Raw genomic sequence first — 15,031 nt, 5'->3', positions numbered from 1 at the left:
AGCGCTATGAGAACTACCGGAAGGATATAAATGCAACTTCACATGGGAGTGGGATACTAAGAGCATCTACGGCCGGCCCGGGCAGTCCTTAAATCGGCGCGTCCACAACCATGTATCTCATATCTGGCATCCAATATCCGGTCACCCTTCCGAGTAAAGTCGTGGAGCTTAGGTGCCCTATGTCGTGGTGTGGTGTTGTCTTCAGTCCTTCATGCACTCTTTTCGGTAACATAGTTGCATGCGTTTGTGTTGTCCAGTTATTCAGGGATCTGCTTTGTGGGAGGGTTGGCTCACTACTTTGTATCGTTCGGCCGTGCGCTTTGATTTATGTTTTGTCTACTGCAACAAGTTTTGTCCGGCTCCGATGAACAGGGCAACGAGGGCGGTGCGCCTTCGGCTCACTTCAGTGTTTGTAGTCGTCATCAGATGGTCTATGACTCTAGATACAATTTTTATTATTTCTGGTGTTCATTGTACTATTATGATTGAAGATAAATAGATCGAATGTTTTCTGGAAAAGAAATGCATGTTTGTGAGATACTCTCTCCAGTCCTTTAATAGGTGGGCGGTGAGAGTAGGAGCAAATGTGCATGCCAGACAGTTAGAAGGATATCAGGAAGCTTGCATCTATTTATTGCGCTAACTAGAAGATCGATCAGAAAGTGTCGCTAATAGCTTCCAAGTTGCGTCACAAGCTTAGTAGGAATAGATCGATTACCTACCGAGAGTGCATGCAATCGTGTTAAAGACTTGGAGCACTTCCAATAAAAAACCAAAGAAAGTATAGCGTGCATGGCGACGAATCGATCAGCCATATATGCTACCGCGCGTGTACGTGCGTGTATGGTTGCATATTGGACAATAACTCACCGTTAGGTACATGAGAGAGACACTAAATTCGGAACAAACTGAGTAGCCGAGTAGGTAGTTAGCTTGTCAATTGCCCACTAAATTTGGAACAACGCAAGTAGTAGGTTGGTACGTAGCGCTTGTCAATACTAGAGTACATCTTAAGGGCATATCCAGCAGCTCCCCCGTCCCAAAAAAATCGATATATAGAAAAATTTGACACAATGTTCCGTAAATCAAATAATTTTTTGAATTTGAGCCTAAAAACGCCCCAACTTTCCCATATAGAGGGGAAGATTGACCTTCCCCTGTCCTTGACGTCACGTTGGCGCAAGCCAACTTGATGAATGGACCGCGGCCGCCGCGCCACCTTCCCTCCCCATTCCGGTCGAGTGCAGTCAGGCCGCCATGCCACTTTCCCTCCACGTCGCCGGTTGGGTGCAGTCAGGCCGCCGCGCCACCTTTCCACCCCATCGTCCGCCTGCCTCCGGTGCCGCCGCGCTGGCTCCCATGCACTCGGGCGCACAGCAGGGGCTGCAGCCCGAGCCGACCACAGTGCTCGTCGCTGCCTATCGCAATGCCACCTCCGCTGGGTCGCCGGCCCCCAAACCTTCGTTGCCTCCCCTGCCCCTGGACGTGTCGCGCGGGTAGCCTCCCGAGCATGTAGTCGGCCAACCACCGTCATAGGGGTCAGGCGTAGCCGCATCCGTGCATCGCTGGCTCCTTTTTGGCACCAGAGAGAGAGAGAGAGAGAGAGAGAGAGAGATGTGTGTGCAGGCGAGAGACGAAAAGTGAAAAATAAAAATGACCCACTAACAGGTGTGGCCCATTTGTTAGATAGTATTGCATTCCAGTCCACCCAAACAAGATAAGTTTTTTTTTTTTTTTTGAGAAACTCGAGTATATGGGATACTCAAGTGGAAGGAGTACATCCAGCCTGCATCAGGTTTATCAGTCTATCCGGGACCTTAGCAACGAGCCGCAGATCCCCAAGCTATCTAGCCTCCATGGCTAACTCATGAGCAACAGAGTTGCCTTTTCTTCCTGCATGACTGATCTTAAAGGAAGAAAACACCTTCAGAGTCTCTTTGATGTCACAGAGGACGCCATAGCATGGGGAGAGACTTTGTGCTTCCTTCTTTAACTCATTAACCATCGTCAAACAGTCCATCTCAAGCACTAATGGTCCTCTGTACAATTCAGCCAAAGCCTTCAGGCCTATAAGCGCGGCCCTTGCCTCAGCCTCCTCGATGCTCCCCAGTATGCCCATTTCCTTTCCAACTGACACAAGTGGGAATCCCCTGTAGTCCCTTGCGACCGCTCCCGCCCAGCTAACCCCACTGTCAGGTAGAAGAGCTGCGTCAGAGTTTAATTTCACTGAATCTCTACTAGGGGCAGACCACCTTATGGTTTGTTGAACTGTCTGAAGTGGTTCAGCCTTGGCCAGAGGCCTGATATCTTTCCCTGTTTCCGACGAGAGAGGCAAAAAGAATAGCTGCACCTCCTCCTCATATTTCCGCAAAAACTTGACAGATTGCCAGATAGTTTCCTTGCCTTTCCCGTGAACACAATCATCACGTAGATGCCATCCTCTCCATAGTAGGAGCAATACCTTTGCCCTCATATCATCCGGGGTTGAGTTCAGTAACAGTTGCAGCCAATCCGGACCGGTATATCTGAATTAAGTTCTAGGCTAGAGATAGAAATTGAGAACAAGAATATAGCCCTTCATGTATCGTCGGAAACACAAGGTTGCAAGATCTTAAATTCTAGGCTAAAGCTAGAGGTTAAGAACAAGAAAACGACCATTCACATGCACAACAGAAGTTTATGCAGATAAATACATTCGCAAACAGAGAAGTATATTGGGGTGGATAATTTGAAATCTGATACAACACACCACGAGATACACTTATATATAGAGGAAGATTTATTGTGTAGCTGCTGTAGATGCTAACAAGGGGAATAAATTCATATGTAGGTATTGGCATGTAGTCTCGGATATGCATCATGCATGTTGCCTACTTGCAAACGCGATGAACGAGCCGTACGTAGTGATAATGATATATCTGTATGTATGCTTGTGAGGTCGATGCCAGGAATGTTCATGGGTGATTCAACATCAATTAATTCTACTAGAATAAAAATTAGGGAAAAGTATATTTTTTGTCCCTCAACTCTTTCAAAAGTTTAGATTCGGTCCCTCAACTGCAAAACCGGCAAAGCTTAGTCCCTCAACTCTTCAAACCGGATAAGTTAGTCCCTCGTCTCAGCCTACCTGGTATTGCTGCTGACTCAGCATGGTTTTGACCGGTCTTCGCTGATGTGAAAAAAGTTCTCTCTCCTACTCATCATATCTCTTCTTCCTCTCATCTCTCTCTAGTGGGAATTTGATCGAACAACTCGTGTGCGTGCCTGGACTTACGCCACCGGCACCATTCCGTCGTCTGACTAGGCAACACCAGCTAGGAACGCGCTGGCTATACCACCAACCAGACCTACACACGTTGGCTGGTCTCCTGGTCGTCGACGACAGCCGCCAGGTCTCGGGGCTCGGCCTCTCGACACGTCTACAATGGCCGCATGTTATACTTGTAGACGTTGCGGAGGCGCACAGCTCGCTTGCGTCCTCTACAAATGTCACTGCTGCCAGCCTCCCACACCTCGTCGCATGTCGCATCTAGCCAGCACCGCCTGCTCCTCGTGACCCTGCACGCCGGCCGCATCAGTGGACACCACGCATGGTACAAGATCCAGAATTACGCCTCAAACGGCTCCTCGACGACCGTGTACACGAGGCTGCACTGGTGCTCCGTGCCTGAGGAACGAGTCGACCTCCAGCACTCTGGACTTTGGCTTGGCCGAGTGCTGCACGAACTGCAGGGCGATCTGCCGGAGCTTCGAACTGTCTCCGGGGTCGCTAGCTCGTGCGTCTGCTGCCGAGCAAACCATCGCCATGCAGCGGCCTCTGCACCTTGGGTCTCCGCGGGGCCAAGGCTTCTCCGCCGAACCGGCTATCCCCACACAGCACGTGTTGCTGCCGTAGGTGCACTGAAGTCAATCATGAAACAACACTAATCGGCGAACTTAATTAAGAGAATAGCAAACGACGCGCAAATTAGATAACACTGTTTGGTATATAAATCATGCGGAAGCACATTTCAGGTTTAGAGAGTCGTAGCATTAAAACTAAATATATGCATGCTCCAAATCCAGTTTATGAGGCGTCAAGAAAAAATGTCTAATGGGCAATCTAGGTTTGACCAAAGGCTAAAAAATTGGCATACGATAAAGTTCGAGTGGAGTACACTGTATATTGATCAAAAAGGTAAATATGTCGCCTTGGGTACAAATAACAATTCAAATGAATGAATAATCAGAATGCTTCGATTTCCGTCATAATGTATCAATAAGCCACATGCATGAGAGAGCTACAGAGCCTACAACACAAAATAATGTGAAGGTCAGAACAACATACACCTTCATTTTCCAGCATATGTAACTTAACAGTATAAAATAAATTAAAATTGTTTTTACCTTTGTAAAATAGAAAAAGGTTGCGAAAATCCAGTATATTTGAGAACAGAGAATCCTGAAAATCCACATATGCAGTTTCAACATGGTAATATGTCAAAGTTGCACTAGCTCCATCTACTTGGCATCCACTTTGGATGCTCATCAAGAGAGTTCAGATAATACTATGACTGTGTACTCGGTATACCGCCTTTTGTGGGTCAAATACCAGGAAACATATATAATATCTAATTCCCATGAACTCAGTCGAGAGATCGTAAGTATTTGATTGCTAGCTGCACCACCTAATGGGCCTGCACAAAGATTATTCAGTTTGAGGTAAAACAAAAGAGTTTTCAGTTTCAGTTGCAGGCACATATTCGAAGAATAAGAAAGATCCATGATATAAGATTAGTAAAAGATCTAAGATAATACGGTGGAAGTAAAACAAAAATTACATTATGTTGGAGATCAGTGGGCGTTCGTGTACAGATTACCTGACGGGCCGGACGTCCATATGGGGCCCTAGCTGTTGGAGACAAATCCACCTTTGTGGATAGATCACCTGATGAAGATACATACGGGTGACCTGACACGAGGCGCCCGAATATGGAGGATGTGATCATAATTGCTGAGGCTGGGAGTAGGAGGAGGACTGCTAGGGCCGGTGAAGATGGTCACAGTGTATACGCTTCACCATGAATCAACAGCGACTTTGTGAGAGACGGCCATGGTTCGTATGTGTGCCCATTAGGACCCCGCAGAGAATGGAAACCTCGACAGTGATGAATGGCATGCCAATTGGCAGACTTGTGACTGGAGCAGATTGGGACGGTCGTGGGGATGTAGAAGGATGCAGTGGCCATTATTGTCCTTTTTAAGGGGAAGTGGCATAGTGGAGAAAGGAATTGGAAGGGAACGGAGGAGGAGAGAGACAGTCGCACAATAGGGCCACTAAATCTGAGGCCCGGTAAAAAATAGGAGTAATTATTGTTCGTAGTGATGTGGGTTGGGACTTGAGAGCTCTCAATCGAGGGAGAGAGATGGCGTCTTTACGCTGGCCAGTTTGTGGTGGGTCCAGACTGTGAGCCAATAACAAAATATATGACAATGTCATTAGAGTTGCTGATGTGGAAGGGATGTTGATGTGGATAGCCTGCATGCAAAGAGAAATAAGGTAGCGGGGAGGAACTATTTAGGTATTATTATAGGTATTAATAGATCCATTAGGAATATGCACTCATATTATATTTATCTGGTTAGTAGAACTTTCTTCATATACTTAGTCAACGGTTTATATTAATAGAGTCGTGTCATTGCCTAATGTATACACTTAGTAATACTAACTGATTTTAATATACTAACTCATGTATAAACACATGGCCTGTTTGCATCGTGCATCATCGCTTCCATCTCATTCTGCAAAAAAAAAAAAGATTATGTATCTACTCCCTCCGTTTCTTTGTACTCTGCATATTAGATTTGTCTAAAGTCAAACTCTTCAAAATTTGACCAAGTTTATACAAAAGATTATTAACATTCACAATACAATAACATCATTAGATCCAACCATAAAATATAATTTCATATTATAATTATAAGGTATTGTAGGTGTTGATATTTTTGTAATATAAATTTGGTCTAACTTTGCAAAGTTTGACTTCAGACAAATCTAATAGTCGAAGTAAAAACAAATGGATGGAGTATTTCATGTGTATACATGGCCACAAGAAATGCCATGGTTCAAGAGTAAAAATTGGCAATTAACCTACAACCCAAAAATTGGTAGTCGTAAGGATGAAATGAAATTATGAGGACCATTCAATAAAAGTAGTAGTATACGTGAGGGGCCGAAAAGATGACGCGTGAAATCCCAAACCTTCGGATCTCAAAATATGGAAATGAGAACTATGAGGATCTTTCTATAAAAGCAGTAGAACCCGTGAGGGATAAAAAAAATGTAATCACCAAAAAATTGGTTGCTCCTTTCAATAAAAATAGTAGTATACGTGAGGGGCTAAAAGGATGGCGTGTGAAATCCTAAAATTTTGGATCTGAAAATAAGAACTATGAGAATCTTTATGTAAAATATGTGTGGGTGGGGTAAAGAACAAAATGGCAGTGTTCATCCTGATGCATGCAGCTGCAATTCTATTCTATTTCTTTATAGAATTCCAATTTGCCGGGTGTCTCCGAAGGGACAAGTCTGGTAGCAGCGCGGGGCTTATAAGCTGGTAATGCTTAACCTCGCTAGCCGATGTGGGATTAAACGAACCAGCGTTTTGTGTGGCGACTTGCCGAGACTGGCGATATGTTGATTCCTTGTGCTTCTTTCCTTGAATTAATCCTCCCGGAATAAACCCCCCCCCCCCCCCCCCCGCGGCCCCCGCGTCGTCCGCCTGGGCGACTCGGGTGGCGATTAGGGTTCCCCTCGCGCCGCCACCCCCTTCCCCCGCTCTCCCCTCGCCGCCACTTGAGGATCTCGCCGGGCTCTATCCCGCGGACGCCCGGGAAGGTGGCGGCGAGGCCTCTGACGCTTCGTTCCTGGCGGAGGTTCCCGGATCTGCGGCGGCGGCCCTTCTTGGCGAGGCAACGGCGTCCTCCTCGGCTGGAGCCGGTTGCGGGTGATTCTGGACGGCGTGCTCGACCACGCGGGTGGTGAGCCGCCGGCGGGGGTTGGCTACGGCGCGGAGATCCCTCTCCTCGCCGGATCTGAGGTCTGGCTCCTTCCTCTTTGACTCCCTCAGCACCTTGTTTCCAGGCTCTAGTGTCTTGCGCACCGGATCTGGAGCTGGTGTGTGCTCGATGGTGAGGTCTAGGACTGCGGGAAACCGTTGGTTGGCATGTCCGGCCCGGCGGCAGCGACGCCATAGGCGCTGTTCTTCCTCCTTGGAGGTGCAGCCGAAGGTCCTCACCTCCCCACCCTCGTTCCCCCCTCTCCGGTGAAAGCCCAAAATCCGGCTAGGATTGGGCGGCAACGGCGCGTCCCGTGTCGTGCTCCTCCTTGGAGGTGCCGCCTGGGGAGGGACCGTGTTCGGGTGAGGTGGGTCAAAGGTTGGAGCTTTGGGCGGCTCTGGTTGTCTGGTGGCGGCGGTTCCGTCGGGATTTGCTTGGCTGGCATTGTCTCCGTTCCCCTCATGGTTGGAGCCCACTGGTTGCGGCATGTTTGTCACAAGGCTGGCGGTGCGGCGCCTTCGATCCGGCGGTAGGGGATAGGGTTCCCCTTCCCAGCAATAGCAACACGTCCCGGCTGTGGGCTCCCGATTTTCTTCTTCTTCAACGGCCGACGGGCCTTGCACCTTGACGTTCTGTGGTCCTCCGTGATGTCCTTGCTGGCCGTTCTTCAGCAGCTGCCCCCGGTGGCTTTCCTGGAGCTTACTGGTGTCCTATGTAGCGATAGTATGGTGGATGTGGTGTGCTCTTTGGCCATGGGGTTGTGCTCTGCGGTTGCTCCAGGTCTCGAGGTCGGCACCTCTTCTGCTCTAGGGTGAGCGCCTCTCAGGTCCGCTGGTTCGACGCCTTTCGATCCAAGGCGAGAGGGAAGGGTCCCTCTGTGGCACGAGAGGAGGAAGATGTTTGGATCTCTCCATCCTGGGTGTCAGCCCAGTTCATGCCCACACTCTGTTTTAGCATATCCTCATCCTGCTTGCTGGTCGCTACCCACGGTACCAGTTTGTTGCGGTCTTCAGCTAGTGCAAGCAATGGGCTTTGTTTTCTTTTCTTTCGTGTTTGTGCGCTGCGTTGAGTTGTAAGCTCCCTAGAATGCTCCCTTGTATCGTTGGGCCGATGTTTCTGGTGTGTGTTTGTAATTCCTGGCCGGTTGATGGCTTTGTTAATTCAAAGCCGGGCTCTTTCGCGAGCCTTCGTTCTAAAAATAAAAAATTAATCCTCTCGTGCCCATCTCTCTTCTTCCCAGCTCGCTTCCTCTGATCTAGCTTCTCAGGCTTTCTTAATCTCTTTGTCTCTTCTCTCTCCCACCAAAGCTTTGGAGAAGAATTGGTTACTTTCCCCTGCTACAGCACTCAGATTGCGATTCTCCTTTTCTGCTAAAGCGATCCTCCAATTTCTCGATCGATCTCAGGAGGCGATTCCTGGGTGGGCGGCACAAGATTATCGATGGATGCGGCGCCGGACATCGAGGGCCCTTCGGCTCCTCGCCGGTTGCGGATCCAGCACGGTGCCGCTGGCCTATTCGAGTGGGATCACTTCAGAAAGCAAGCGATGCAGCTTCTCAAGAGATCGAAGGATCCCCTAAGTTGTCTGGGGCGGATGAGAGAAAGGGCTACGGAATTCCTTGGCCATGCATGATGTTGGAGAGCAGAATTTTCAGTTGGAGGTGAGACCTTGCATCGAGCTCCAAGACTCAGCCCCAGCCGTTCCGCCGAATCCAGTGTAGGAGATCGAGAAGGACTATGTCGTCAGCAAACCAGCTACGGTGACCTCATCCGTGCTGGAGAAACCGGTAATCCCATGCGCGTATGGCGCCTCTCTGAATCCGAATGAACATTACGGTTCAGACTTTGAAGTGGCCGTTGCCCCGAGTAACATTCAGTGCATTTTCTTTGAGGGAACTGGCCACATGAACTCGCCCATCTCTGTTATAAACTTATAGTGCAAATGTTTATCATATTATGGAAAACTCATGTTCTGATTGCTAGGTTTGACTTGCCACCGGACCCTGGTCTGCTGTTATGTTATGCTTGGGATAGCACTGCCTTGGAAGGTGTGGTACAAAGGAGGATAAAGGGCCGTCCGTACCACAGGACATGGACCTCTGGAACTCAGACCCTGATAAATTGCCAAATAGGGGGCTTCATCTGGAGGCAACTATTGAGAATCCATCGGACTCAGACATCATCATAAATAATGCGAGAGATGATAACATGGTCACTGATTCAAGGCTCAATGGTACAGAGAACACAGAAGGATTACATCAGAATTCCAGTAGCAGTATCAGTAAACGATTCGAAGGAGATGACGATGACTCAACCTCGGATTTTTCACTATCGGCTGGCTCATTCGACGAGCGCCGCCGGGTCCAATGAATCTTCTTTGTTTGAACTGTCGGGGCTGTGGGCGGCCTGAGACAGTTCAAAAGATCAGTGGCTTGATAAAGCTACATCGCCCAGCTTTGGTCTTTCTCTCGGAGACCAAGCTTATTGACAAGAGAGCTCAGAATCTGCGTTTTAAGTTTGGCTTTAGTAATGCTTTTGGAGTTAAGTGTGAGGGTTTAAGTGGAGGTTTGGTGCTCTTTTGGAACTCTGACTCGGTTGTTTCTCTCAAGTCTTTCAACAAAAATCACATTGATGTGATGGTGGTTAATGAGGACATGGGGGAAAGACAATGGCATTTCACGGGCTTTTATGGTGAACCAGCTAGATCGAGGAGGAAACGGTGTTGGGAATTGATGCAATATCTACGACGGGAGTATGATAATCCATGGATTTGTGCAGGTGATTTTAACGAATTTCTTACTACGAATGCATGACATTTCCGCTTTCCCTTTGGCTCGCCCTTGGCTACACCTATGCTATACCACTTTGATGAATCGTTTCACTACTAACACTGGTCTTCAGGAGGATCATGTGGGCTACAGCATACGGTCTCGAGGTGCATGGTAGTGGGGAGCTGTGGCAGGCTTTCCCTGCGGCAACTCGATCTTTTTGTTCCTCCAAACACACATTTTCCTTTGGTTTTCTTTCTCTTTCTCACATTTGCCACCACGGGATCTGCAGCTGGGATCTCACTTTTGGTTCAGTGGCCGGCTTCCCTTTATTTAAGTAGAGGCTGCAGCCTGCAGCCAGGCTAGCTCTGCTCCTTGTAGGTTCTTTCTTCCGCTGCAGTCCTGGAGTTTGGCAGCCAACAAACAGTGAGCCTTCTCATAACTCCATCAGCAGAGGCAAAGCAAGGCTCTCAACTAACTGAAGGCATATAGTACAGTATACTTCTCTTTTGCCTGCAATGTAGTAATAAGTACATGCATGGTTAATTCTGACTTCTTGGTGCTTTAATTTTCAACTTTGTTCAATTGATCACTCGTAGTGTAGTTGAAGAACCAATTCGGTACGAGTGCCGCTACTATGGTTGAACTGTACTGATGTCTTCAGTGGATTTGCTTATGAGGACCATGTTATGGATTCACAGCGACGGACTGTTTTGACTGCCAAGAAGACCAAGGAGGAGGCAGCCATGAGCGAGTCTGGGCAGAGGTCGAGGCCGTGGCCGGGGCTTGAACAACAAAGAATGACAGATTATTATGATGAGGAAGCATAAAGCTATCAAGCGGCTTATCAACCACTTCCACTGTTCTACTATTGTGGCGGCCTGAGCCAGTGAGATTGACAAGCCTAGACCAAAAGACTAAGCTTGAGGGAGTACGTATCCCTCTTCTTTAATCATCCTTTCTGTACCATAATCACCTTATTCCTTCGTGAACTTGTGTTTCTTGCAAATATTGGTGAACCAAAATCATTTTCAACTACAATTTTATAATGAATGTATGTTTGGGTTGAATAATAAGGTACCTTTGTTGTGATTGACGATATATGGACCATTTCCGCATGTGATGCAATACAATGCAAATTGCTAGACAGCAACAATAGTAGCAGAATCATTGTGACTACTAGGATAAGACCATGGCCAAAGCATGAACCCTAGCTAATGCTTGGGGAGATAAAATCTATCAAGTCAATCCTCTCAAGTTGCAGGAATCCAAGACACTACTTTTTAATAGTCTTCGGCGCCAATAATTTTTTGTCCCAAAGATCTGGAAACGGCAATGGATGACATACCAAAAAGAAAGTGCAGCGTTGCCGTTGGCAACTGTTAGCATTGCCAGCCTTTTGGCAAGCTACGAAACGGCAGCTGGTAGCTTGGGGATGTGGACGAGAATCTGTTCCTTCTCAGGTTCTTGAATCTGAATCATACAGATATCACACTAGTACCTAGTCAGATAGGGGATGCCGGCCGCTACAACATAACAAGGTTCCTTAATAAACCACTAAAAATCTCAGGCTGATGCCGGACTCTACAGCATATTAAGGATCCCCACGACTATCACCGGGATCAAAATAAAGGTCATGACATTGCATACTCGCTCAATCCTGTCGAGCTTCTTCTTGAGCCTTGCCAGTTTCTTATCAACGCACCTGCACAGGAATTCACAATTTGGTGTGTTAAGTACTGGAATGGATGTGTGCAAGTGAAGAAAGATTGTTACACAGCTGCTACTTGCAAGGGTTGACAAGTTGGGAGATTCAAAGTCAGGTTGGTAGGTTAGGAGGCTGGTGGTGGGCGACAGACTAGTTGGGGAGGCAACATGTTAGCTACCTGGCAGTCTGACTGAGGCTGACAGGCCGGCTCCACAGCCGCAAGCCAATACACCTGTAACGTACTGGTCCTCCACACCACTCCCTCTCCCTCTCCTCTTCAGTACTTTTACCACGTGGGAACACAATGTAGATGGTTGGCGTTCTTCATTTTTTAGCGGATTTTCCAAGCATGAATAGTTTTTTCTCAATTGTTTTGATATAGCTAACCACTCGTGCTAAGTGGTAACCTGGGTACTTACCTGTCTGTTGCAACTCGATGCATCAGAATTTATGTTTTTAAAATATACTTTGTAAACTTGGCATATGAACTTTGGTAAAGAAAATAAGATCTTCCATTTCAATGTGTGTTTCCAAAAATCTTTGGTATGCCTTTTCCTGGTCAAAAGGTTTGTTTGGGAAAACTTCTAAATACGAAAATCCATAGCTGGACACGAGCACATCTGAGATCCCGGATGAACAGTAAAATCAAATACAATAGCAAAAAAAATTGAAATTTTTATATATCAAAGTTGAACAAGTTTTATGTGGCCGTGCAAAGTTTCATGGCAATGTGACATAGGAGGAGCTCAGGACAGAAAAAAAATCAGTGCTCCAAAATAAAAATAAAAATCGGAATCTTTCTCGAAACTCTGTGGGGTGGAGAAGCAGAGAGACCTGAAGGTGATGCTGGAGCCTATATGGCTATATCTGCTGTACATGGCGGGTTTGGCTTGACATCAGACAGTTAGCAATTTAGGTGGGTCTGGCTGCTAAGGGACTTGGGCTCAAGTGATACTACTGTACACATACACGACATTCCACAGTCCAATCGATTGACCGATCTCATCGCAGGCATATATACGACTGTCTCAGGTAAATTCATAGACGTAAATAGCTTAATTGACAGTGCGAGCGATGGCATTTGATACCTCTCACGTTCAAAAAGCGCATCCATCTGCTTGCGGCAAGTCCTCATGTGCTCCTCGTATTCTGCCTTCATGTGTTTTATCTCCTCCCTATCTTTGGTCCACATTTCATCGGTGTAATCTGTCTGCCCCCCCTAAAACTCAAGGCAGTGGCATATACCCATTACAAATACTAGATCAATTGTAGGTTAGACAAAGAGATGATACACGGTACAAAATTAACTAGCAGAGAATAAAACATGTAAATAGAGAGTGCTGCCGCCACGCACCTTTCCCTCCATAACCCCACATGACTTGTCTGTTCCCAAATCAGTTCCAGTAACCTCATTCTGGGTTGCCTTTGCACTGAGGAACAAAAGCGCACAAAAGAATTACACATGCACATAGTGAAGGATCTTCACCAAAGTTCTATACATAAAAAAAAAGATAGTTACCTCAAAGTTCTTCCAGAACCACGCCATCTGGAGCACACATTCGCAGCATATGTTGACTGGACGCTGGCAGCCAGCTGAAATGTGAACAATCAACAGTTAGAAAGCCGCACGGCGCAATGTAATGACATGGACGATATTAAGCCCTACAAAGGATGATATGCATCTAATTGTTACAAATGGTGGAAGGGAAAGCTAGACTTTATGTTTGGATACGGTCAAACCTTTTAGGAGATGACCTTTTGCACATTCACGATACAATAGAGCAAATGATTTTAAATGCTCTTATTATCTGACTGGTTTTTATGTACCAAATAGGTGTGCATATAATCAGCAAGGCCAGCTTTTGTCCTCCTACCAAATAAGACTACAATAATATCCCCAACACATGTCAGTCCCAAATAAGGAGCTTAGCCCCATAGTATCTGAAACTGAGGTAACATAAAACGCTGGCCCGACGGCGACATAGCAGAGGAAGGAGGCAGAATGGCAGCATTGCCCGCACGGAACCGAGTCGGGGGAGCCCTCCAATGCAAGCGACGAAGGCGTTGGCGGAGGTCCGCGAACGGCAACAACGCAACTGCTCCCGCCGCCACACGCCAGGTTCGACTACCTCTCCCACAACTCCCCATCACACTTACCAGCAGGAGCAAGTATGAAATCACTCTCACTCCAGCAATTCGGAGTATGTCTCGTGCCACTCTCTATCGAGAGAGAGAGAGAGACCCACCACGACATCCTGCCCTGAATCAACTCCCAGCCATTCATTCAATCCTAGCTAGGGAGCATAGCATTATACTCAATCCCACGAGAGAGCCATGGGCTACAACCGAGTCAAAATCGCTGCTTCAATTTCCCAATCGTGGAAACTCAATTGAACGACAAGCCTTAAAAAAATAGGGAGCTTTTTACTGAAGTTAAGGTACCGCCGCTACACACGCATAATCCAACGGCCAGCCGCCCCTGCCTGGATCCGACCAAATCCGCGCGGGATCACGGCACGCCGACCACTCCGGCACGCATCGGGCACGAAAATACCCCGCATTGCCGGCGACGATTGCTCAAGAAAAAAAAAGCGGCAGTACGGCCGGCACACTAGGGAAGTAGGGAGTAAAGGGGACTAGGGGAGGAGAAGGGAGAGGGGGCGGGGCTTACGGTGCCGAGAGGCGACGCGAGCTCTCGGCGGCGGAGGAGCAGCGAGGCCGCCATGGCCACCGGAGCGAGGCGAGGGTCGTCTAGGGTTTTGGGGATCCGTTGCGCCAACTCACTCTGGATGGAGAGGACACAACACAAGCGACGCTCCCGGAGCAAGGGGGAATGCTCTGGAACGGGCCGGGCCGGGCCGGGCCGCGTGGGTGGCCCGAGGTCCACTCTCGCTATTCTTGTCTTGCTATACTAGGTGAAAGTTTTGTTACCCTAAAAAAAGGTGAAAGTTTTGTTATCTCTGAAAAAAAGGAGAAGGTTTTATTCTAAATTTGTTTTGCCCTCAAGAAACAACATTGTTGGGACAAAGTTTTAGTTCATTTGATAAATAGTTCGGCATGCCTTCGGGATATGTTTCACGTGTATTAACAAAATTTCAATGTGTTTTTCAAAATTGTTCATCATCCATTTAGACATCGACGGCGTGTATTGCAAGAAATGTTCAAACTGCTTTTTAGAAAAATGTTCATACGTTTGGAAAAAATGATCGGCATGTTCTCAAAAAAATTGTCAACGTGTTCTTGGAAATTATGCTTACGTTTCTGCAAGCACGCCCGACAATTTCAATACATTTATAAAGTTCATTATTATTATTTCACCATTAATTTTAATAGATGGAAAAACGTGTTAATAATAATTGTATATTTTTTAAAAGTATAAGGAAGTTATACAATAATTGTGAGTTATTGAAACCCAGCTACCCTTCTTCATGACTCGTCTAACATAGTCCAAGCCCATCTGCCAAATTATTGATCATCGACCCCACCCCCCCACCCCCTCCCACCCCACCCATCGCTGG

At 47.2% G+C, this 15,031-nt stretch overlaps 1 protein-coding gene across 1 annotated transcript; it reads right to left on the bottom strand.

Annotated features, from left to right (window-relative positions):
* Window positions 1-11,058: 11,058 nt before the first annotated feature.
* On the bottom strand, window positions 11,059-14,326 carry LOC109747066 (uncharacterized). The gene is made up of 5 exons (XM_020306158.4): window positions 14,185-14,326; window positions 13,033-13,106; window positions 12,868-12,943; window positions 12,602-12,732; window positions 11,059-11,510 (listed from the first exon to the last, which is right to left on the bottom strand). The coding sequence occupies exons 1-5, from the start codon at window positions 14,236-14,238 to the stop codon at window positions 11,390-11,392; spliced, it is 456 nt and encodes a 151-aa protein (XP_020161747.1). The 5' UTR covers window positions 14,239-14,326; the 3' UTR covers window positions 11,059-11,389.
* Between the last annotated feature and the right edge of the window lie 705 nt (window positions 14,327-15,031).

Source organism: Aegilops tauschii, chromosome 2, assembly GCF_002575655.3.
Source record: "Aegilops tauschii subsp. strangulata cultivar AL8/78 chromosome 2, Aet v6.0, whole genome shotgun sequence".
Lineage (NCBI taxonomy): Eukaryota > Viridiplantae > Streptophyta > Magnoliopsida > Poales > Poaceae > Aegilops > Aegilops tauschii.
This window is presented reverse-complemented; position numbering and strand designations above follow the sequence as displayed.

Excerpts from the sequence above, each read along its gene's own strand:
- LOC109747066 (XM_020306158.4), bottom strand. The coding sequence starts at position 14,238 with ATGGCGGCCTCGCTGCTCCTCCGCCGCCGAGAGCTCGCGTCGCCTCTC. Across the intron at positions 12,944-13,032 it reads GGTTCTGGAAGAACTTTGAG|TGCAAAGGCAACCCAGAATG; the intron begins GTAACTATCTTT and ends TTTGTTCCTCAG. Across the intron at positions 12,733-12,867 it reads GTGGGGTTATGGAGGGAAAG|GGGGGGCAGACAGATTACAC; the intron begins GTGCGTGGCGGC and ends CTTGAGTTTTAG.